General features: G+C 38.5%; 1 protein-coding gene across 1 annotated transcript in view; it reads right to left on the bottom strand.

Annotated features, from left to right (window-relative positions):
* Positions 1 to 1404: 1404 nt before the first annotated feature.
* Positions 1405 to 23799, bottom strand: part of LOC107083179 (E3 ubiquitin-protein ligase RNF213-like) — a 37967-nt gene continuing 15572 nt past the window's right edge. Inside the window, exons 28-67 of the mRNA XM_015372189.1 lie at positions 20170 to 23775; positions 19971 to 20095; positions 19406 to 19516; positions 19200 to 19324; positions 19000 to 19122; positions 18871 to 18926; positions 18520 to 18682; positions 16627 to 16762; positions 16365 to 16556; positions 16151 to 16281; positions 15921 to 16078; positions 15622 to 15828; positions 15345 to 15532; positions 15133 to 15253; positions 14923 to 15023; positions 13929 to 14111; positions 13658 to 13824; positions 13457 to 13559; positions 12674 to 12788; positions 12384 to 12588; positions 12081 to 12277; positions 11875 to 11997; positions 11672 to 11782; positions 10537 to 10779; positions 10376 to 10451; positions 10255 to 10289; positions 10059 to 10159; positions 9814 to 9970; positions 9154 to 9328; positions 8919 to 9013; positions 8567 to 8818; positions 6588 to 6720; positions 6206 to 6289; positions 5945 to 6125; positions 5281 to 5482; positions 5115 to 5192; positions 4275 to 4472; positions 3970 to 4059; positions 3695 to 3873; positions 1405 to 2801 (exon numbers count right to left, since the gene is read on the bottom strand). Of these exons, the coding sequence (XP_015227675.1) occupies positions 2645 to 2801; positions 3695 to 3873; positions 3970 to 4059; positions 4275 to 4472; positions 5115 to 5192; positions 5281 to 5482; positions 5945 to 6125; positions 6206 to 6289; positions 6588 to 6720; positions 8567 to 8818; positions 8919 to 9013; positions 9154 to 9328; positions 9814 to 9970; positions 10059 to 10159; positions 10255 to 10289; positions 10376 to 10451; positions 10537 to 10779; positions 11672 to 11782; positions 11875 to 11997; positions 12081 to 12277; positions 12384 to 12588; positions 12674 to 12788; positions 13457 to 13559; positions 13658 to 13824; positions 13929 to 14111; positions 14923 to 15023; positions 15133 to 15253; positions 15345 to 15532; positions 15622 to 15828; positions 15921 to 16078; positions 16151 to 16281; positions 16365 to 16556; positions 16627 to 16762; positions 18520 to 18682; positions 18871 to 18926; positions 19000 to 19122; positions 19200 to 19324; positions 19406 to 19516; positions 19971 to 20095; positions 20170 to 23775 (9183 nt within the window). The 3' untranslated portion in view covers positions 1405 to 2644. The remainder of the gene's footprint in view (positions 2802 to 3694; positions 3874 to 3969; positions 4060 to 4274; positions 4473 to 5114; positions 5193 to 5280; positions 5483 to 5944; positions 6126 to 6205; positions 6290 to 6587; positions 6721 to 8566; positions 8819 to 8918; positions 9014 to 9153; positions 9329 to 9813; positions 9971 to 10058; positions 10160 to 10254; positions 10290 to 10375; positions 10452 to 10536; positions 10780 to 11671; positions 11783 to 11874; positions 11998 to 12080; positions 12278 to 12383; positions 12589 to 12673; positions 12789 to 13456; positions 13560 to 13657; positions 13825 to 13928; positions 14112 to 14922; positions 15024 to 15132; positions 15254 to 15344; positions 15533 to 15621; positions 15829 to 15920; positions 16079 to 16150; positions 16282 to 16364; positions 16557 to 16626; positions 16763 to 18519; positions 18683 to 18870; positions 18927 to 18999; positions 19123 to 19199; positions 19325 to 19405; positions 19517 to 19970; positions 20096 to 20169; positions 23776 to 23799) is intronic.

Below are 23799 nucleotides of genomic sequence, written 5' to 3'. Positions count from 1 at the left end.
TTCCATTTGCCATTGTTGTGCTAAACACTGCTTTGGCACAGAGGAAATTGAATCAGGGAGCTATCCAGCGGCGCTCTTTGGGCTGTCTTGTCCTTATCATTTCCATCAACCTGATCAGAAACACATTGGGATCCCACCAGCTGAGGGTCAAAAAGCCACAAAACCTTTGGCAGGCAGACACTTCCTGAGTACTGCATCATATGTTGCCTGTGTTGGATTTTTTCCGGTGATGTCATTTGTAAATATGGACTAATTTATTTAGCCAGCAGCACTGAGGCTGCTAAAAGCTAAACATCAGTAACAGAAAGCAAACAAGGTTTTATTTAGATTTACCTAACTGTGTGAAGAGATTTATTTATTTATTTTTTGGCACAGGGTTATTCTGACGCAAATTGTCCTATGATGTAAGACCATTCGCATGAAAACTAAAAAAAAAAAAAAATGAAATTTGAGATTCCTAAAAGTTGAGTCTCTTATATACCCTAAGTACTACAATAATACACCACAGCACACCTACATCTTTATAGGTTTAGAACATGTGTTTGCTTGAACTTACTTCTGTATAATATAATTAAGTTCCAACCTAGTCAACTTTTCTGTAGAGGCTCTTTTAACACACTCAGGATACAATTCTTTTCCTTCATATTGCACATTTACCAACATATAAACCCGCTGAAAAGGAAAACATTTGACTCAGGTGTATAAAATTACAGTAACTGTGTATAGATTGAAAACTGTTACTCAGCTTTCAAGGTTCTTTGAATATCACACATTCAGTTTGTTGTGTTCCTGAATGTTGATGTGAAGGTGAATACCATGGAAAACAGTCTACAAGTGGAAAAATTTCAAAACAACAGTGAGTAAGCCCAGGTGTGGCCATCTAAGCAAAATCATACTGAAAGCAGAAAGCATGATTCTTACAGATGTCATTGAGAAACTTGGAACATATTTACAGAGCCTGTCGCTGATGCAAAAGGTGCCTGCTTGTATCACCACAGGCATCTCAGGTTTAACACTCAAGAGATGTGCAAAGAGAAAATATTTACTTTCCAGGAGACGCCTGACGAGCAACCTGAAGTTTACTAGAAAAAATGTAAACAAGAAAATCTAGAATGTTGTTCTTGTGACATATAGGTCTGAAATTGAAGTATTTGCACATCTTAAAAGAAGACATGTTTGACACAAATGAAGAACAGCACTCCATGAAAACGGTTTCATACCATTGAGGAAGCGTGACATGGGGTCAGGTTTGGGAGGCTTCAATGCAGCAATACAAGACTGACTTACCATCATATAGTAGAAGCCATCCAGATCTGAAAAACTGCGTTGGAGACTGTTAATTATGACGACCAAAACATAGCTGTAAATCCAAAAGTTTAGGTTTTAATATGTGAACATCTTTTTTAAAAGAAGTAAATCTTTGATATGACTACAGGTTTAGTTTACAGATAATTTAGCTTTTTCTCAGTACTACTTATAAAGGTTTCCAGGGTCTGTGGCTTCAAAACAAGTAGGAATCTTGACTTTGGCATTCTGCCGGAATTCTTGTGGGCACACAAATACACATAACCAAGGCTTCAAGGGCCTTAAAAATATATATTTAATGATTTTCCTGATGTTTACAAGGGATGTCAATATCTGCGGACACATATTTTTGGTCAAATGGGACTAAATCTGCACATTGGAAGCGTTTTCTCTTAAGGAAAAAAACAAAAAAAAAACATCTCAATTCCAAATATTTTCCCCGTAAATATTAGTTGTCAAAAAGAAATTAAACAAGTTTTCACCCAAGTATTTAGTAAATGTTTAAAAGGTAATCATGCTAGTTTTCTCCAAAGCCGGAAACTATAAACACCAATCAGCATCTTTCGCTTCGTGCAAAATAATTATGATTTTAGTATTACCCACTAAAATAAAGACACACAACTTTCAACCATCCTCTTAAAATCATTGTGTCAGGAAATAACTGCAGTCCACTACATTATTTTAAGAAGTATTATTTTGATGTCATTATTGTGACAAATAATGATCCAAAGTCAAAGCACTGAGACCAGCACATACAAGATGATTGATCACAAACAATGAAACTAAGACTTATTTGGTCATTTTCATGATGAAAAAAATTATAAGCGAAAATAAAAAAAGGCTGGAATATTGAAAAACAAAGTTTAAAGTGAATAACATGCAAGTGGATCAACGTTTGAACACTGAATAGTGGTAAAAACAAATGCAAATAGGTGAAAAACATGATTCTTCCTCAGTTTTAAGTGATTTAACACTGTTCATTCACAACACTACCTTATATTTTGTACCTGAGATAGTAACATTATTTTTCTATTATTCTTATTTTAAGTAAAGACTTAAAGTGCAATTAAACTTTATTGAAGAAAACTTTCTAGATCCTTATTGACATAAATACAAACCTGAAATTCACCAAAGTTTAAATCCTCATTTAAGCAAATGACACTTAAGATGACCATGGCACTACTGTAAGTGCTTCTCAAAAGGCACATCTTAACAATTCAAATGCAAAAAAAAAAAAAGAAGAAGAAAGAAAAGATTAAAGGTGCTTAAATTTTATCAAGACTGTGTACATTTAGATAAGAAGGCAGCAAAAATAGTATTTTTCCTTTTCCTGATGTCTTCAATGTCTCTGACCACGTTCCTGCTTAAAGGCGATGATGAACTTCCAGGCTTCAACGTAATGGGACAGGCAGATTTCCTCTGGGAAGTGCTCCTCCACATCTGGAGGTATGTCCATGTCTTTTCGCTCCATGTAGGGCAACAGGGTGTCTTTTAAACTTTAGAAGAAAAGAATCATAACAATTTAAAACGAGGGTCTGGCAGAGCAAAAGTAAAACTTAACATAATACACAGTAGCTGAAACAATGGTCTAGATTAATATTATGACCAAGTTCTGTTTAGCTGACCCACTGATGTAGACTCTGCATGTTTTTTTTTTGTTTTTGTAGAAATGATGTCTGTTTTCCCAACAGGATATTTATAAATATACCAAATGCAAAGATTATCTTTAAGAAAATACTTTCTTGCTCAAGGTAGTGGTTTCCTGTGCAGAGCTGACTCTAGAATGTTTATTCTGTTATAGTGTACCGATACACCTCATTTCAATGTATGGCGTCATCTTAGTGTGGTTTCATCAGAATAATACAGTAAACGTGCTCAAAGTGTGTTACTGTGCCTCACAGACTTAGCAGTTTACTTCTCTTATGAAGTAGCCTTTTAGTCACACTTTTTTTATGTTTTCCTACAAATACCTAAAGCGTTGCAGTTGTTTTTGGATGGTAAAAGAGTTTCGATTGATAGAGAAAACCAGAATGTGTTGGATGAACAAGATCCAAAACACCCGGGTTCAAAAATCTACATGGTCTATACAATAAATATGCAAGTCACGACCAAATGAGACCAGAATAGTACTAAACTATCCTCAGTGGCTGTGACTGAACAGCGTAAGAGGACAGCAGACAGAAACAACTTAATGGAACCTTCATGAATAGATGACCAGATGGTCAAATCTAATAGACTAGAAGCCCTTATAATTACGTATATTTGCATTAACTTTTATTCGTGAAAGTTCTAGTAAAAATCTTTAGTTGTCAAATTATCACTGTGGTTTTCATTCATGCATCAATGTGTAAAAAAAAGTAATAAACTATATACAGAGAATGTATATTACCCCCAGTCAGGCCTGTAGGCATCTGGATCATTGTTCTTTCTGAGGACCAGAACCAAGAACTCATGCATCTCTAACAGGAAAGCGTCGGCGCTGTTCTTGGAGAAGAACGCAGTCAGTAGCCTGTGCTCTTCCTCACCCAGAGCCTGCTTGTATTTCTCTGAGACTCCTACAAATGGATCCTATTGAACACAGAAAAGGAATCAACTTCACATAGTTTATAGATTCCTCAATAGATTACCACCACTGGTAGTAAAGAAGCGGTAGTGACATCTTACCCTTTTCAGCCGTAGCATATTTTCAGATTTAAGCGAGGCCAGCAGCTGCCATAGGGCTACACAATGCTTTAGATAACACATGCTGAAAGCCTGTGGGCAGAAGTGGAGACCATTAACTCATGAGCACCTCATGCATAAGGCTGTACTGATGCTCACAGAGAATTACAGCCTCGAAGGTGGATAACAAAACAGTTCAGGAAGAACTTCTGTGTGTTTATGTATAAAACGTAACCAAACAGTCTTGCCTGCGGAAGAGAGATTGAACATGAAACCGATAATATATCCACTGTCTAAGATAAGCCGACCTTGACGATATGCTGAGCCATCTGGCTTCCCATCTGCAGCACCTCCTCCAGGTAGCAGGAAAGCTGCATGTGAGGCTCCCCTCCAGTCATGGCGAGGAAGCCGAGCGCCACTTCCAGCGTGGACAAGGCCTCGCACACCTCGCTGTAGGAGTGCAACTCCCCAGCCACAGAGAAGAGGGTGAGGGTCTGCAAGGGCTCCTGATAGAATTACAGGAAGTCATGTAGGTTTGAAGAGCAACTTTTAGAGGATGTGGGAAGAGCATGAAGTAAAAAATCTAAACTGATTGCTACATCAAAACCTGGCAAAAATAATCACATATATACACTTCAACTGAAGACAGTCTATGTAATATATTGGCTTTGTACAGGATAGACTAAGATCAGGAAGCAACACAGCTTTATCATTTTTTACAAATGATAAAGCTGTGTTCTTTAAAGTGTGAGCTGGTATTTACTGCTGCAAGTCTTTAAAGACAATGAAACATGATGAACAGATTCTAATTGGAATTCGGGTCTAAGTTTGAAAAGCCTCCCCACATCATGATTCTTCCACCAACCTGTTGCATTGTGGGGATATTCTATTCAAAGTGACATACAGTGTTAGTTTTCTTTCACGTGGCTTGTTGCAAATGCCAAAAAGGACTTAAGAGCACTTGGGATTTTGCTTTTTTACCCAATCCTGTTTTATAATTTAAAAAAAATATATCTATGATTTGGCCTGTGCATCCCTAGCTCTTGATGATCCTGTTTGTTCACTAATGTTTTGAAGCAAAACTCTAAGTTCTTCACAGAACAGCAGGTTTTCTTGCAATGGATTTTTTTATGGAGTAAATGACTTACTTGCTTGACTTTGGCTTTAACATCTCTGATGATTATCTCATAGTTGCGATCGTGTCGGTTGACCAGTGTAGGAATGCCCTGCAGAAAGCAGACATGGATACCAGGGTTATAAACGTATGTAAACATTCATAAAAATGTGCTATAATTATGTTTTGCATGTATTTACATTGAGAGTGATGAGGGGTTTTCCCAGTAGGAAGTGAGAGACGATCTGCTGCTGTATCTTAGGCAGATCATATTCATAAAGGGTCTCCTGGCCCTTCTCGATGCTGTACTGGGTATTGGACAGTACCAGGGGCATTAAGTCCCGCTCCAGCTCATAACGAATCACATGCAGATCGGTAAGATCGGCGGGGCTAACTTTGTAGCTGCAAATAAATACATGAAAATATTTAGCCAAGAGATGCGGCGAGTTAGTAAACATCTACTCTCATATCAGATGATTTACTTACACTGGAAAAAATCAAAATCTAGACAACTCATTTTTTTTTTTTTTTTTTCTTAAAAAAAAGTGCATCTGTTCTTGGATTGAGGAGGTGAAAGAGATATTTTGCCAATGGAACAAAACAATTCACATTAAAAATAAGAAAACACAAGTGCATCATCTTATTTCAAGTGCATAATATCTAATTATCTTATTTTAAAAGTAAAACTACTAACTCCATTTGCAAATCAGCTTATTTACCTGCTCAAATTAAGGGTAAATACAATTAATTTAAGATTTTTTTTCTTATTTATAGATGTTTTTTCCAGTGTAAGCATCTAAAACACAGGATGAATAAGCAGGATAAGTATCCAAACAAGCAAAAATGTGGCAAGAGCGCCCTCACCTGGTCTCCTCCCCAGTATGCTTGTCCATGCAATAGATGATGTCATTGTGCAGAGCAATAAGGTAGCTGATAAGAGCTGTGGAGCAGAGGCCTGCACCCTGTCGCTGAGGTAGAAGAACCTTGAAGCTGCTGTTTAGGTCCAGGTCCCCCTGGCAGAACTCATTTGGGATCTTAATCTCACCTAAAGAGCATTTTTCAACCACGTTAGACTGTTAGTTTATACTTGGAGTGGGTTTACTTGCTGAAGGTGTTTGTGTTTACCATTGGTTGCCAGAGACACTCTAAGCTGGTTCCAGGTTGTTAAGAAGATGTTGATGTATTTTTCATACCAGGCTTTAAGGGTAGCTGCCACCGGAGAGAAAGCAGGAAAGTTTCAGGGAGACTGGAGCCATTATTGTATGCAGACTGACCACAGCATATTTACACAATCTGTACAGGACTTTTTTTTTTTTTTATCTTTAAAAATACATTGTCTTATTTTAGGCTAAAATAACCCATTTCCTTCTAGACAAGACCACAAAATGTTTCTAACCAGGTCATTAAAATAAAGATTCATTTATAGGTCTATGAAAATAAAATGCTGCATGCATCCAAGTCGTGCGGTTTGAAGGAGCAAGTCAGTGCGTTTGGACGGTCTCAATACCTGCTTTCTGAGTTTGAAGAAATTCACCGATGGTTTCATAAGTCAGCTCGCTGACGTTCTGAAAGTTCTTCACCAGATCCTTTTGCAGTGTGAGGATGTCAGGGAGGTTCTTCACCAGCCGAAGTTCTGCTTCCTACAAAAACAAATTCCAGCTGGTTAGAAAAACCCATCCTGGTCTTTATTAAGGAGCAAACTTTCTGGCAAGTTTTAGTCTATTGGACCAACATGCCTGTTAGTCTTAGTCACATTTTAATGATTTTTATAAGCAAATGTTTTAGTCAAATTTTGGTAAACTCAAAAAGGTTTTAGTCAAATACAGAACAGAAATCTGAGGGGAGAGCCAAGGAGATGATCCAGGAATCTGGATCTGGACCCGGGCTGTCCAAAGTCAGCACTCAGGGTCTTTAGTGAAAATCAGCTGAGCCATGGGAACATCTAAAACATGCAGGACAATGGCTCTAGAGCAGGGATCTTCAATGTTTTCGAGGTCAAAGACCCCCAAACTGATGGAGAGATGGGGCGGGGACCCCTAATTATATGTATTGTTTGAATATGTATTATATCAAACTAGTCCTAAAATCACTCTATTAGATATGGAGTAATGTAACGAAAGTAATTTTCGCCCTGGGATTATTAAAGTATTTTCTGATTAGGGTTGGGTATTTTAGCCAAAGTCCTGAATCGATTCGATTTCTGTTTTTACAATAATGAAAGTGGTTCAACTGTGTTTCAAAATACTCATATATTTAATTTTTTTTCCTTTCATATTAAACACAAAAATTCAAACTTGTAAATCAGACAGTTTAAACTTGTGATGTGAACTAAACTGTCTCAAAAGTGCAAACTTGTTTGTGAAAAGTGAAGCCTCACACGAGCAGGCAGATGTGACACAGCGGGGACACAGGAGACATGCATGAGCTGCATTGTCTTCACTGCGCAAATCATATTTGCAGCGTTGTCTTTAAGGACTACAGGTTGTTTTCTGGTCAGCCCCCATTTGTTAATGTCTTCAGTCAACCTATTGGCTATATTTGCAGCTCTCTGGCTGACTCATAATCTGGGTGGTCTGTAGCATGAGATGTGAGGCGCCAATCATTATCAATGTAGAGAGAAGTCACCCTAATGTCACATATCCAGCACATTATCTTTAGCTGTTTTAAATCCAAAATGGTTCCAGACATCAGACTTCAGTTGGGACAGCTTACTGAGCGGTGTGTTGGGTCGGCATTTGCACAGGCCTGCTCATTTGAATGTGAACGTCACGCGCGTCACTATAAAACTAATCGATCTCATTCCCTAAACATCGATTTTGAAAAAATGTAAAGGAATCGATCTAAAGTCGATTAAATCGATGTTTTCACCCAGCCCTATTTCTGATTCTGATTCCTGGTTGATGTGTCAGGTATTGTGAATGAAACGGTGCCCAGGTTGAAAGAGCTCCTGTGTGTCGCTGAATGTGTGCATTGATGACTGAAAGACATCTTCTGCCTCCATTTATCTGTCTACTACAGTCTGTTGAATTCATGTTAATGTGTATTTAAAGACATTTCAATTGGTGGAAAAAATTGCAGGGGGGAATATAAAAAAAAAAACCTTTGCGACACCCATGCAGTTCCTCCATGGACCCCCTAGAGGTCAGGGACCCCCTGTCGAAGACCTCCGCTCTAGAGGGCTGACTTTAAAGGATAATGCAGAGAAAATGACAGCTCTCTTACTTTCTCTCCATCTTCCAAACTTGTGATGTGTTTGGATGAAGATTAAATGCTCTTGTATTTTGAAAAAAGGGTTTATTCAAACTATTCCATTAAATTCCGTAAAAGTTTAAAAAACAATCCACTGGACTTGGTTTCCAAGGTTTTTATTAAATATTTGATCTGAACCCAATAGATTAAGTGTGGTCAAGCTAGGGGGTTACCATGCATTGGGTATCGTAAGAGAAGTTCCTCTAAAGATTGCATGTTTTGCCCGTGTTCTCCTACCTTGTGCAGAAATCTCCACAGCACAGGGACAGTATCTTTGCCGTCATTTTGCTCTACGATGTGAGACAGGCTCAGGATAGACACTTTCTCTCTGCAGCTCCACACGGCAGAACAGTGGAGCGGAGAGTTTGCCGGCAGGGAGGCCAAGAAGAGCTGAGGGTCACCAAACACCAGCTTCATGATGGGGTTGGCAGAGATGCGAGAGTCTGCCCGGATAAAGTTGTTCACCTCTTTCAGCTGTCTATCCAGGTGCTGTGAAAGAGAACATAACAGAAGACAACATGTTTTGCTTAAACCCCTCATTAACATGGGCAACATCATAACCTTCGGAATCAAATTGTTTGATTAGTACCTTCAGCAGAGGTGTGATGACAGCATTGCTCATTTCCAACTCCCATCCGTTTCTGGCTTCTTTATTTGAAAGCAGATTGTCATAAGGAACCGGCCCTTAAAAGGAAGCACAAAAAGAATTAAACCAGCCTCACTAGAGTTAATAGCATGTCAGCAAACAAAACCAGAAAAAAAGAAAAATACATTTAACACTAAATATTTTTGAAGTGTATGGAACCATCAGGATTGTTGCTCACATTTCTGTTGCTGGTGGGGGCTCAGTAAGCTGCTGATTACCAGGTGAACTGCTGTGATTGTGTCATCAGTCCCTTTCCCCAGAGACCTTATCAGATGTTCAATATCTTTTCTCAGGTGGGCAAGTAGGAACGGAGCAGGTTCTCTAACTGGAGGTTTGATGATTGCTGAGATATACTGAAAGTGCAACCGTATTAATGAAGAGATAAATTAACCAGGAATACTGCGATCACAATGTGTAAACGTTCTGTTCCTTTTTAGCCAAACCTTTGTTTGATCTTCAAAAATATTCAAATGTTATTTAATTTCTGTGATTCTAGATCTAACTTATTTTGGAGAATTGTATTTTAGTTTCATTTTTTTTGCATATTTTATTTGCTCCTAAAGTTTTTGACATCATTATTTATCTATTAAAGTAGTTTGTAAAATTAATTTATAATCTGATCACAAAGTACATTTTTGGACTTTTGAAATTTCAATTATTTGCTCTTAAATGTAGAAAGTTTCATTATTTACTACATTTTACACAGATTTTTCTTCTAGACGCCAAATAATTGTATTTACTTAGATAAATATCTGCTGTGATTTATGTTTGCATTCTAATTTCTTTGATTTTAAATGCTATAAATCACAGAAAGTGGTGGATAAGATCTGACTGTTACCTGTGTTTGTCCACAGGCCCCGAGAAGCATTGCCATGTGGGTTAGCATTCGGACAACATTAAAAGGGACGGGCGAAATATTCTTCGTGTCCAGCATATCGGGATTGTCCCGCCGACTTGGATCACCAAGGATGTGGCCTGTCTGGGTGCGGTCACCTCTTCAGGGAGACGTGGAAAAAAGGAAAAACTTTACACAAATATCTATTGTCTTTGTACAATTTGTCTTGGATTTTGGAAAGCCCTTACTGTATCTGAAGACGCTGGAATCCCTGCAATGGCGCATGGTTGTTTCCTCCAATCATTTCACCACAGTCTACGCAGCGACTTGTTTGCATTGGCTGGCCACACTGGAGAACACAAGTTCCAAAAATGTAAAAAAAAAATGAAGATAAAACATTGCAAGACTTTTTAAATGTTACCAATCTGATAGAGTACAACATACCTCCCCAATGGTGCAAGGATGACCATTTGGACAACCTGTGTGGCAAAGAGAAATAACTCAATGTTTATCACTTTGATGTATAATATCTTTACCAAATGCAAACAGTCTTTACAGTACTTACGGTACCAGTGCAGACCTCCCAGAGCTTGTTGAGCTACTGCTACCATATCCTCTGGCATAGAAGGCAAAAAAGCAGCCTGGAAAACCAATATAATAATGTGTCAAATTTATTTCAAAGAACCAGTGATAGTAATGATGACAGAAAACAGCTTTTACACAAACCTGCATGTTGGCAGGTGTCAATGCCAGCTGCTGAAGGGGAGCTAAGATCCCTTGGTTCCCACAGAGCAGCACGGCAGCTAAGTGAACACTTAATTCCACTGCCACACTGTTGGCCGCGGACATGCCGGGTCGAACAGAGAGAGGCCCCATTGTGTTGTTCACCAGGCCCTGGGCAAAGGCCTTCAGTTCTGCACTGGTAAGTATGCTGGACTTCTGAATGTAAGCTTCAAGAGCCTCAAGTTGCTGTTGGTGCAATTTATAACATACATCTGTTATTTAGTTATACTTTCAAATATGTTTACATTTGTATTTTACATTTGAGTGTTAACAGCTATGCAAGTCTAATGGGTCTCGCAAAGGTATTTGAAAACACAACGTTTCAAAGTTTAACCACATTACAACCAAATTCAAAATTAATTTATGCATTTTATAAGATAGAAAAATAAGGAGAAGGGCTATACTGTTTTTATGTCTTTTACATGGTATGTAAATTGGTTTTGGTTTTAGACATCATCTGAATCTACTAAATTAATTAGAGAGCAACAGTCTTCTGAAGTTACATCTTAGCAAACAGAATCCCTCTCTTGCTAATTAAATTTTATTATAAACACAGCTGTTCTGCAAAAGCCTGGGTTTAATTTCAAACCATTATTGAATGAAAATGTTTTGATATAACTGCAAACCATCAAAGCTTCAGCACAAAGAGTTTTTTTTTTTTTTTTAACCATTATTACAGACTATATATTGCTCTGATCTAAAACTTAATGCAGGAATCTGAAATGGTTGCTAATAGATGCTCTCCATCAAATCTGATTGAACTTGAGCTTTTCTTAGTTAAATGGACGTAGACTTTGTTTGCTAACTTTGAAGATTTAGAAACTAGAGTCCCTAAACGAGGTGTAGCTTTGATTTCTTATTGTAAAGGTGATTATGCAAAGTGTTGATTTAGCAAAAAACACATCTAGGACTTTTCAGGTTTTATATGCAATAAAAGTAGAAATACATGCATCATTTTCCATTCACTTGATATTTTTGTGCTTTTTTTTGTTAAAATATTCTAAAAGAGGTATGAATACAGGCACTGCATATGAACAATGATATTTTCATGTTGCCTTTTGACAAATTTAGGAAGTACCTGCGGCTTGGGATGAAAGCCCTCATTAGGTTTGCCATACAGAGTGGTGATTTCTCTAAACAGTGCTAACAGAACGTAAACAGCTTTCAGTTGTAGTGGAGATTTGCAGCCCTGAAGTGAAACAAAAGAGCATGGAGATATTCATAAACCAAACATAGAAATCAGTCCCAAACTGAAACTAAATCAATGAGGAGTAACATTACCTCACAGGCGACGTCTAGCCCTTCTACTTTACCCTCCATAACGATCTTTGCAACACCTTCTCTGATTGTCTTGTAGTCTTCTCCGTACACAAGATAGAGATCTACTGGGGGGGTCTCTTCATCCTGGGTGCAGTAAAATTTAAACACATTAACAATCGCTATTGTGGATCGTTTTGGAAATTTAAGAAATAGGAAACCCACTGAACCTGTGTTTGAACTTCTTCAGGGAAGAGCCAGCCCATCTGAGCCTTCCTTTGAATTTTCTGGACAAACTCCACACCGTGTTGTCTGCAGATCTTACGGATCAAGTAGACACGATACCAGTCATTCCCACTCCGCCTGCACAGGTTTATCACACTGTCCAGAAAAGCCATAGTTTCATTTTGTCCGACTTCAGAAGAGCCTGGAGGAAGTTTAAAAAGGACACAAGAGGTTTAATGAACACATTAAAAGTAAAACCTTTAAAATCCTCATTGTTGTGCTTCATAAAAAAAAACATTAAAACACACCAGCTGCTCTCAGTTTTTCTATAATCAGGTTAGCAGTCATATCCAGGTCCATGCGCACTCTGGCCACCTGCTGCAGGTACTCCATGCTCGGCTTTTCAGTACACTGACGTGTTTGCAGGTACTCAGTCAGAAAGGCACTTTCATTTGCTAAATACGCCTTCTTATCTGCAGCACACCTGAACTGGAGCCTCTCAAACATGGAATCCTGGAAAGAATGAAAAGATTTACTAAAAATAATAACACTATTCAATGCACTTCAAAATTACTGACATCCATATGCAGCTTTTTACCTCTAGACAGTTGATGTACAAGCAGTAGAGTTCAGTTTTGTCTGTCTCCTCCAAGATGTTGCTCTGCTCAACAGCCACCAGATGCTGCTGCAGGTATTCTTTTACTTCATCAAAGCTACAAAAAAGTTAGACACATGAGAAATACCAACACATATGGCAGACTCTGCACCTTATTGGCACATAAGTACAGATGTGCAAAAGGAGTTGAAACATTTAAATATTTATTTCAGCATCATGTCATAGTCTTTAGTTTGAGAATACTGGTCAAAAGAATGAGTTCAGAAATAATAGTTCACTACTGTAAGGTTATTTTGACCACTTAAAAAAAAATCTGTAAAATAACAACCGTATAATTCTTTAGATTTATACTTTGCTTTGTTTAAAACATATTTCTAGATGGTCCAAATTTATCCCGTGACTTTGTTCTTTATATGACGTGACAAAGAGGACCCTCTCTTAGTCAATCAGCAACATTGGAAGAGAAGATTTCACGTGTTTCTTCAAAAGTCATTTTATGTGCACATAAAAAGCATCAAAACGGAGGTGCAACAAATTAACACATACATAATTTAGAAAAACAAATATTAGATATTTTACACACCCAATAAATGTACTGTATTTAGAATTGACTATTCTAAAAATTCTGGATTATATATTTATTTTTTTAAGTGTTTAGACCTCTGCAAATAATACATATGAGTGTAAAGGAGACTGCATATAAAAAGCATACAAAAATAATACAACTACAGTATAATTATCATAAAGTCATCACAACAATCTCACCTATACTTCATCAGAAGTTTGAGCACTACTGAGCGAATAACAGGATTTTTATCAACAGAGTCATCAAATGGAGAGAGCACTTTTGTCAGCATTTGTGGAGTTTCTGAAAAAGAAATAAAAGAAAAAATTGTTTTTTTCAGATTTCACAAACAGTCATGGAAACAGTGACATAAACTACGGAGTAGGGTGTTAAGACAGTACTTCTGATGATTGGAACTGGGCCGGCCCGCACCATCAGGAAAGACAGCAAATGAAGAATGACTGCTGAACACGGTGGAGAGTTGTCCTTGAAGCACACGGTAGACACCAGATCTATGAAAAAAGCGTTGCACCTCTTCCTGAACGCAACATGCTGGTTGACAAGAATCCTAAATAAAACAAGACATTCATTGAGCTTAATCTCTTAATGTCCATGCTGACAAATCCTCTAAAACAATAAAGCTTTTTAAATTCAAACAATCAAATTAGTCACCTGATTTCATTTGAGGGAACCAAAGGGTAGTCTTCTTGAACTGGCTCTATACAAAGTGGACAGAACATCTGACCAGGGATCAGCCACTTTTTGATACAGGCTACACAGTAGATGTGTTTACATGAAAGGCAGAGAGGATCTTGAGGGTCTCCCATGCAAATCGGACACAGAATGTCGCCAAACCTGGACACGGAAAATACAAACCTAATCAGAAAAGCCACGTCACATTCAAGAAATACAACGATTTAATATTAAATATCCACTTTAGAATCTTTTTAATAACATATTTCGAATGAAGATGTACTGTTTAGAGTAGGACAAGCATTTCCTAAATAAAAAAGGTCCGTTTTAGAGACTTCAAAAAGAGGCAAACAAAGAGCAGGGGTGTGTTCAAAACAAAAAAAAAGCTGATTTTACAACTGAATTGATTATCATATTAATTCCTAAAAATCAATTCATATAATCAAATGTTCATTAATAAAAAAGGAACAGCCACTATTAACTATTTCTAATTTACTAATTTGTGGTTGAATGTTAATATTAATACTATTATCCATATACAATTATTGCATAACTTACAGACATGGAAATTCAGGTAACAACTTAAAAAACATTTCAATACCAGCAATTCCATTTGAAACCAGACAAGATAAGATTAGATTTAAAAGAAGAATTCTTGAGAATCAGAACTGAACTAATTCTTGAAAATGTTTATCCATGTCTAGCCTGAGCAAAGACTATAAATAAATTAGACACTTTGCTTCACCTTTAATGTATTTTACTGATTTGATTAAAAAGCAAATTAAGAGAGTTAAACAGATTTATTGAAATTAGCTTCAATTTTAGAACTGGAAAGGATTCAACAATAGAATCCAAATTAAATTCTTTCCTATCATTTAGCAGCCCAAAGTTCCTGTCATCCATCGCAGATTATTTTCGACCATTATTATTTGAAATCCATAACAGTAAAATATATGGCAATATTGATATCTACCTGAAAATACGCTCCACGGCTCCATCTTTGCAACTTTTCAGTAAAACAATTACTGCCTCGAAAATCTGCTGGGTTTTGATGTCCGAATTTCTTTCAAGAATCTTGATAGAAAAGATAAATTGGAATCATTAGTTTCAATGGGGAAGATTATAAAGCAGCAGGTTTTACACTATCAATCTTCTTCGGAAAATGCAACCGAGAGATAAGAACCTTGCCAAGCCCTTGTGTGCTCTCCAACACTAAAGGCGTGAGTTTCTGGTCCAACTGTTCAATTCCCAGCAACATGTGCTCCACAAACAAAGAGAGAGAAAAGATACGATTCCATCCGGATCTAAATAAAAAGAAGCACAGTGATTGTTTCCCTGTAGTCTGTGCATTTAGATGATAAACTTTACATTGTATTATGATTTTCTTTAACTTACTGGACTCTGTTGACGATCGTCTTGCTTCTCTCTCCATATTGCCTCACACTGTCTTCTGAACAGATCAGTTCAATAGGAACCTGGAGTTTTTTCACCTGCCGGAGCCACGCTTGTCTTTGAGCATCACTGTTCAGCATTCTGGGCTCCAGGTGCTCCAAACATGCAAAAGCGGCATAAATGTCGAGGACCTTGCAGGAAAACAATATAAGTTTCAAGATTTTAAGGACAAAAGTCTGATGACTAGTGAAAAAATAATATTGGGCAAGTTGAGACCTACAAGTTCATCATGGTCTCCTGCATGTGGATTCCCTAGGAGGTCCTTTGTAACCTGGGGTTGGATGCACATCATTCTGGAGAGGTTCTGCAGCCGATTTTTGAACTTGTGGTAAGCAGCATGAACCCATGGAAGAGCCGTCCCTTTCTCAGTGTCATTAAGCTGTATTCGTAGTTCAGTGACACAACTGTTCAAGGCACCACGGAGGAGCTGGAAGAGCAGATCACTGGCTTTAATACAACATGTGTTAAACTTTCTCAGAGAAAGTGATATCATAGGAAATCAAGTAAAATAAAGTCAACCTGCAGATCTTCAGCAGACGTGACATTCATGGACATGCAGATGAAATCTTGAAGGTAGCGATGGTAAAACTCCATCTGAGTCTGAGAGTCTGCTTTCTCAATGTAAAGCCCAACTGGTGTTTTCCAAAAGAGCTCAACTAATTTTAAATGAGTGTGTCCTGTGAAACATATTAATCAAGTTTAATACAACTATGTACAAATTATGTTTATCTACATAAATTAACTGGTACCTTCATTCTGTATGGAATGGATGCAAAGTTCCTCCAAATAATCCCTTATTCTCCAGCTGAAGGGCATTGTGCAACCAATGTTCTTGTCTTGAGCCATATAGTTCTGCACAAGGATTGTTCTTGTCTCAGAGCTGACCAAAGGTATAAATATAAAAAGGTAAGCATTATGTTACAGTTAATGTTATCATAAAATAATAATGCGGCTTGAACCAACCTGGGGTCCATCGTTAGGTGTGAGATTTCCAGCAGTTTTTGATTGCTAAAGATATCCAACCACAATCTCTTTACTGACTCGGGGCAATTCTTATCGAGCAGGAGATCCATGTTTTGGTCTCTGTCAATCACTGAAATTAGATGCGCGAACATTGGGACGACCACGGCCTGAACACGCTTCCATAAGGTGTGCCTGAAATGATTGCAGAACAAATAAGCAACCGATCTTAGCAAACACCGTTTTCTGAGATTATTTGAATTACCTGAAAGTGCCTCCCTCCTGCAAGGCATCAATGTTTGAAGCCTCTTTAAGGACCCAGTTGCTCTTAATAAATGTGTTCCCATCATGAATCAGTAACAAGGAGTGAAGACGCTTCTTGATCGTTTGTAGAAATTCATCTGATGAAAGAGAAATTGACAAGTACTGTGGGTGTACACTAGATTAACATCAATAATAATATTAAACACGCAAACAAAAATGTGCACCAACAATGGGCAGAAACTTATGCCATCAGAAAGTGAATTTTAACTATTGTAATTTGAAATTAAATGCATTCGTTTAAAGAGAAAATTCACAAAATTTTAAAAAGCTGGAGTCTATTAGTAGCTACAATTTATTATTATTAGTAATTGGTTTTGTAGAAATGTTTGTATATTTAACCAAAAGTTTGGTCATGGGTAAACTCTAGAACGATTAAGTTGGTCAGAAGCTGAAAAGTTTGGGAATCTCTGGTCTAGAGAGGCACATAAAGAGGCTTATGGTGCTAAAATTTCAATTAAAATGACAAACTTTTAACTACAGCTCCCAGCATCCCATGCAGCTGTGACATCAACGACGGTCCCAGCAAGCATTGTGGCTCCATTCATCGAACTGCTGGAACATATCTTCCCCTATTTAACCCTCTACTGTGCTGCTGAAGAGGGATGCCTAAGTAGGCTGAACGCCACCTTCACCCATGGTGAACACCCCTGATGGCTCACCTTTGTTAGATGAAACTGCTGCCCGTTGCCCTGTGATTTGGAGCCCTGACCTTCAAAGACAGTGATTCTGCAAGGTGTCCTTTTTTTTCGTCTGTTCGATTTAGAGAGGAGAGCTCTGCCTTTTAGTCGATTGACAAGCAGCCCCGATTGCTTTAACAAGACTGTTACCGCTATCCCCTACTGCGCTGTACACCAGATGAGACAGAAGTACCACCGGAAGTACCACCAGCCACCTGTCGCAGGAGCCCGGCTTCCGTTATTCTGCCCTGTGGATTTTCTTTCTTGCCTGTACATGTCCCTACTGTTCCTCTCAAGGGTTGCCAAAGGTTTTCAGAGGACTCTGAAAAATCTACATTCCCCTTCAAGGACCCGTGTGACCCATTCTCCCACAGGAGAGTAGGGGTGTGGGGAAAAAATCCTTTTGGTGATATATCGTGATTTATCTGTAGTTGAGGCAGTCATAGTGGTAGACGTAGATGGACTCAAACCCAAAACAACATGCATACCAAAACAACTCAATGATCAATATCTTCTGATAAACACATGAAGCACCTGCTTTTTCATCAATATACAATATCACAATATATAGGAACATTGAAATACTATAATAATATCTTATTGTGACTCAAATATTGTGACTTCTACGCCAATACTCACCCCTACAGGAGAGAGCAAGAAAAGCACAGAAAAAAACAGTAATTTCTCTCTAGATACACCTGGTCAGACTTTATTAAGCAGTAGGTTTAATGCTGACATTTGCTCCAAAAAGAGCATACTTAAAATGTCTGTTTGAGGTTTCATTGTTTGAATATCAGCATTTTACTGTATGGTGTTGGTTTCTGAGAAGAGGTTGCACTGACTGCCATTATTCTGAGCCATTGTTCTCCGTCACCTTTCTTCCTCACTTTGCCTCTTGCAGGCTTTTATTTAATCTAATCCATCCCTCTTTTTGGCCTGTTGAAGATAACCATTGTTAGGTGGTTCACCTTTTGCTCTGGTCCTTTCTTTCTTGCCCTGCGGCCTGTTGAAGTTTTTCCAAAAATAGCTAAAAAAACTAGAATCATTTACTTTTTTTCCTCTCATCTCATTTCAAAACACACAAAAGGTGTGATAATACATTTACCTTGAAGACAAACAGTTTTATCAACACAGTGACAAAGAGAGGTTTTCTATACCTTTTATCTCATCTTTGTCATCTTTGTCATTCAGGAGAGTCAGAAGGATCTCAACCCTTCGAGTACTGCGGAAGCCGGTTGTCACTTGGTCCCTTAGCATGCCAACAGCAGTCTGCACACAGCTCCGCAGCAATGCTGTAGTGTCTACAACATTATCCAAGCCCTTCAAAAAGAAGAGAGACATGTGAACTAATTTTAACATTTATACTGCACAAATGCAAACATAAAGGAGCACTATTAATCATATAATGCGTTTCTTTTGGTTAATTGCATTTAAATAATAACCATATTTTTTTAAATACAACTGTATGCATTAGTTTTATCTAAAAATGGGAGAGTGTCTATACTTACGCTTTCTTCCAACTCTTGGTGTTCACTCTCTGTGTACATGTCATCGGTCTCCATGGCTGTAAAGAACAAGAAGATGTACAGTGCAATGCATGTAGGCAAACATGTTAATTACTCTGAACATTATTTTACCTTCAAGTTGAGCCTCTTTAGTTTCAAACATTTGACTGATTTTCATGTTTTGCAGGGTCTTGATGTCTGAAACAATATCTTTTGACCTTCTGAGGTCATCTATATGAACTGATTTCCATGGGCCTGAAAGAATAGTGATGTCTTGGATTATTTTCTTTTCAAACAGAAAAGGAAAGGATTAAAAATGGTAATAGACCTACCTCCATGAAAACCAATGTAAGAGGTCCCTCCCTCCATTCTTGGCAACCTTGTGATGAAGTACACAAAGACCTTGCTTCCTGTGATCTCATGAGTTATTTTGTTAATCTCATTTAGAGATGAGTACCTGAGAATTGAATGAAAAAAATCAATATGTTAAGACAAGATGTTGATGAAATTCACACAAAAAAAGGAATAATCATCTTACTTGGCTGATGCAATGAGGTTGGTGCTCTTAGAGGGTTCATCAAAATTACACTGAATGATGAGGATTCGGTTGCAAGCCCCAGTGCCCCCATGTTCAGCTGTCAGGAAGTTCCTTTAATAAACCAAGAATGTGATATTTTAAAATATGAAGTGATGTGGAAAAGTTTTAACAATACTTGTTAAAATAGCTGTCAAATCTTTAAACATCAATAAACAGAAGTCTAAAAGCATATTTCTATGTGAAAATTGTTGTACATAACAGTGCACCCCTTGTGGGACTTGGGCTCCCATACAGTATATGTTCCTCAAAAGAAATGTTGGTATCAATACTTTGCAAAGTAAAAACAAAAAAATGTGACTGAGCAGAAAGGGTCAAGTGTTTATTTGTGTTATCATTGATTTGTGTCTAAAGTTCAAAGTTTGAAGATTTATTGTGATTTTCCGATTGACGTGTTTTATGACCAGGGTAACTGCTATTAGCATTAAAAGGAAATAAGTAGCAACATCTTCACAAGAAGTGGTTACCTAGTACTGCTTATAAAATGGTTGAATGAGAGGCAATTTACCTTATCTTCTTTAGGAAGGAGTGCTCTGTGTCAAATTGTTGGAGAGAGAGGAGCTCAACACTATGAAACATTTTCTCCAGAGGTTCCATGTCAAAGGCCGTCAAAAGTCTGGAGAATGTAGTCACCTAAAATTTGACATCCATGTTAGATCTCATAATCCTGAGAAAACAAAGACTTATAAAGGGTCAAGAAGCATTACCTCTGTGAATAATGTGCTGCTTTTGGTTTCTTGTCTTGTGTGATGATGGATGTAGTCAGCTAAACAGCTGTTGCTCTGTTCTTCAAAGTATACCTTAGCCATATGCTGACTTTCAACTTTTGGTAGGTGTGTGCAATCCAATCGAACAACTGAGTCTGGTGTAGCACATTTGAGAAGTATGAGTTTCGCCTGATCAAGCAGTCTGCCCTGAGAATCAGATGTTTCCAAATTGTCCTTCTGCTCCTCTATCACTTTAAGAATCACTGAAGCACAGGTGTCTGAGTGGTAACCAATGAAAACATCAGGGAGTGTGTACTTGTATGGCACAACTGCCCCAGCATGCTGATCACTAAGAGAGGTAAAAAGCTTAGCCCATTTCTCCAATTCTTCTACCATCTTCTTCTGCTCAGCTTTAAGGACTGTGTGGATGTCAAGGTAGTGTTTCTCCAACCTGTTGATTAAAGGGATCGGGAATTGTTTGTAGACAACTTCTCTTTCCTCAATAACAATTAGCCGGAAGTCTTTGTGCACCCTGCATTTTACTCGATGGGTTCCCAAACCAAGATCGACATATTTCTGTCCTCCTAAGCAAACATAGTACTGGTTGAGAGCATCATAGAGACTTTCATAGAGGTTCTGTAAGTTTAGAAGGACAACTGTTTGACCAGTTTCCATGCATATCTTCACTCTGTTAATGTTGCGACAGATTTGGGTGTATTCTTGGTCTTTTGGAAAGCTAGATCCAAAGAGTATTTCTGGTTGACCACTTTCTGAAAAGAATGTTTGCTGCAGAATAGATAGGGCAGCATAGTTTTTTGTTAGCACAAGGAGGTATCGACACTCTTCCTCTTGTCCAACTGCTTGAATGTTTGCTTTCACAAATTCAATTGTGTTAATGTTCTCCAGATTTGGTGTAACGTTAAGTCTTTTGGAAAAGACAGAAACAGCATCCACGTCATCCTTACCGCTGAAATTTCTCAACACAGCCTTGACAATCTCATCTGGTGTGGGCTTTCTTTGAGAGGTCTTAGCCACGGCAAAGATCATCTTAATCAAGCTGTAATAGTCACGTAAGCCAAAGAAACCTTTCCCTTGTTTCCGACAAATGTTCAAGTAGGATCTTGCAAAAGGTTTAAAGAAATCCCTCACTCTCTCCAAAACCATAACATCAGAGGAGCATATGCCTTTAGCACTCTCAATGAGTTCTTTCTCATCAGGGTCACCTCGTGAGACAAAAATGCCTCTGTTCATCTTTGCAGGGTCTAGTGCCCAGTTGGAAATACCAATAAATCCAACCTTTTTGTGTGGCAGTGGTTCATCATCAATGCAACCCTCTTCAAGCAATGGGTGAAGAGTTTTTAGAGGCATCTTTGGAGAGTCCTCTGCCAGCCCAATTTCATCAAGAACCACAACTGAAATGTATTCATTGAGGTTTTTCCCTTCCTGAAAGCGCCCACATTGCCTGAAAGTGTTGATGATGCCTTCTGGAGTTGAGTGTGGGCTACACTGGAAGGACACCAAATGGATCTGTTTGAGCATCTTATAGAGGTCAGAATGAGCAGCTTGACCCTGCATGGCATCTGCTACTAGAGTTTTGGAAAGGGACTTGGAGCTTCCGGGTTTTCCCACTAAGAAGAGGGGGATTCTTAACTCAATACAGAGAACCATCATGAAGACATTCTCTTTAAGGGCGCTGTTTCTTGCGATAGTATCTCCCATTGGAACACCACTCAACAGTAGATCTTGCATGAGTGAAATTTCTTGCATAACCCTCGCTGGTGTGTATGTTGGTAACTGGCTGCTGATTTTCTGTCTGTATTTATCTTTATCTTCAAGGCAGGCATGGTAGCACACTCCTATAGCCATGACAAGGGACCAGAGAACTGGATCTTTAACTTCAGGCTGTTGGTGATGCCCTTCACTTCCTTCGTTGTTTTGATTACTCTTAAATTTCTGAAGCTCTGAAAAGAACATTTCATGGTGGTCATGGAACCAAACAAAAGCTTGCATGCAGCGTTCCACATCTCTCAAGCTGACAAAGCTACATTCATCCTTTCTGTTCCTCATGTACTTCTGAGAGGCTGAGAGGACATTTGTGATACACTGGATGTAATCTTGTTGTATTTCTTTGCTTGTAGTGACTCTCTGCACTATCTGCTGAATGTAAGTTTTTTCTGTTTGGTCATTCAACTGTCCAAAGTCCCATACTAGAGGAATCATGCTTGGTGGCAAAGCTTGAACTCTATACACAAGCTGGCGCAAAGGTATAGACCCTAGTTTTTCATCAGTCTCTTCTGCCCGAACTCTGTACCCAAGGCCAGCAGATTCCAACCTTTGAATCATGTCATCTGTGTGCTTTCTGTAAGGATTGCATGCAGCAATGATCTGCAACCCTGAGTGGGGTGTTAAATGTTCTCCTTTTACAGTCTTGTCACAGAGGACCTCCTTAATACTGCTGATAGCCTCTGTAGTATTGGCCTCATCAAAGAAGAGGACAGAGTCAAATCCGTAGTCTTGCTTGTTGATAGAAGCAATGACTTCTGCTTCTTTGACTTTACTATAGATCATCTCTGATGTTGTCCCTCCGTGCACCTTGACCAGTTTCATGTTTTCAGTTGCGACTCCACTCCTTCGCAATTCACAGAGGAATTTGATCAGCCTGGTTTTACCACATCCTGTCTCTCCCATTACGATCACAGGTATGCCACATCTGAACCTCATGTGGATTGCTAGCATCTTTAATATGTTGTCTGTTGTGAGTTCATATGTTTCATCTGGGTCAAGAGGCCACTGGATACCAAGAACATTACATACTCGCTCTATTTTCTCCCATCTTGGAAGGCTATCAAAGTCAATGTTAAAAGGAACTCTTTGGAGCTGTAGGCCTTCGTACAATTCTCTGGTCATGACATCCTTTTTAATCACCCTTCTGGAGGTGGGCTCAATGGCATCAACGTAGTTTTGATCATTGGGTTGAAGATGAAAACCAATAAAGGTCATTGAGTTGTGGTCATCATTAAAGAAGATGTATGGATGTGGTTCTGTTTCCCATCTTTTTCTGATGAGAAAAGGAGCCAAGTCTTCCTCTCGGACATCAGCAAGATTAACTTGTGACCTGCCAGGACTCTGATCAGAGATGCTGAGTGATGGAGTGGCAAAGTCTTTTGCCATCAGAATCATAAAATCAACCACAAAGGTTTTGAATCCTCTTAGTGTGTCTCCAGTAAAAGTGGCATCACAAAATACTGAGGTCTCACAATCTCTAAGTTGAAGGTTAAGAAACCAAGTGAAATTTCGAAGTTCAGCCCAGGATGGGTCCATTACACCACAGTACATGAGAAGCATCTGAAGACAATTAACATGGGACCCCTCAACTCCATGGTATGTAAAAACATCTAAATCAATGTGATTATGGAACCGTGTCAGGTACTGATATGGGCGCTGAAAGGCCTCACTCCTGAACTCTTGATCATCCATCAGTGGGTCATCACTGCTCACAATGGTAGGATCCTCCTGCATTCTCATCTCTAGCATAAGGACTTCTTTTGGTGGTCGACAGAAAATATTAGGAAAAACGTCCATGAAAATGTTGTTTGCCATTTGTGCCTATAAAGAAAATTTGTGGGAATA

Source organism: Cyprinodon variegatus, unplaced genomic scaffold, assembly GCF_000732505.1.
Source record: "Cyprinodon variegatus isolate N-32 unplaced genomic scaffold, C_variegatus-1.0 Scaffold69, whole genome shotgun sequence".
Lineage (NCBI taxonomy): Eukaryota > Metazoa > Chordata > Actinopteri > Cyprinodontiformes > Cyprinodontidae > Cyprinodon > Cyprinodon variegatus.
The sequence above is the reverse complement of the archived record's forward strand: the minus strand, read 5'-3'. Positions and strand labels throughout refer to the sequence as shown.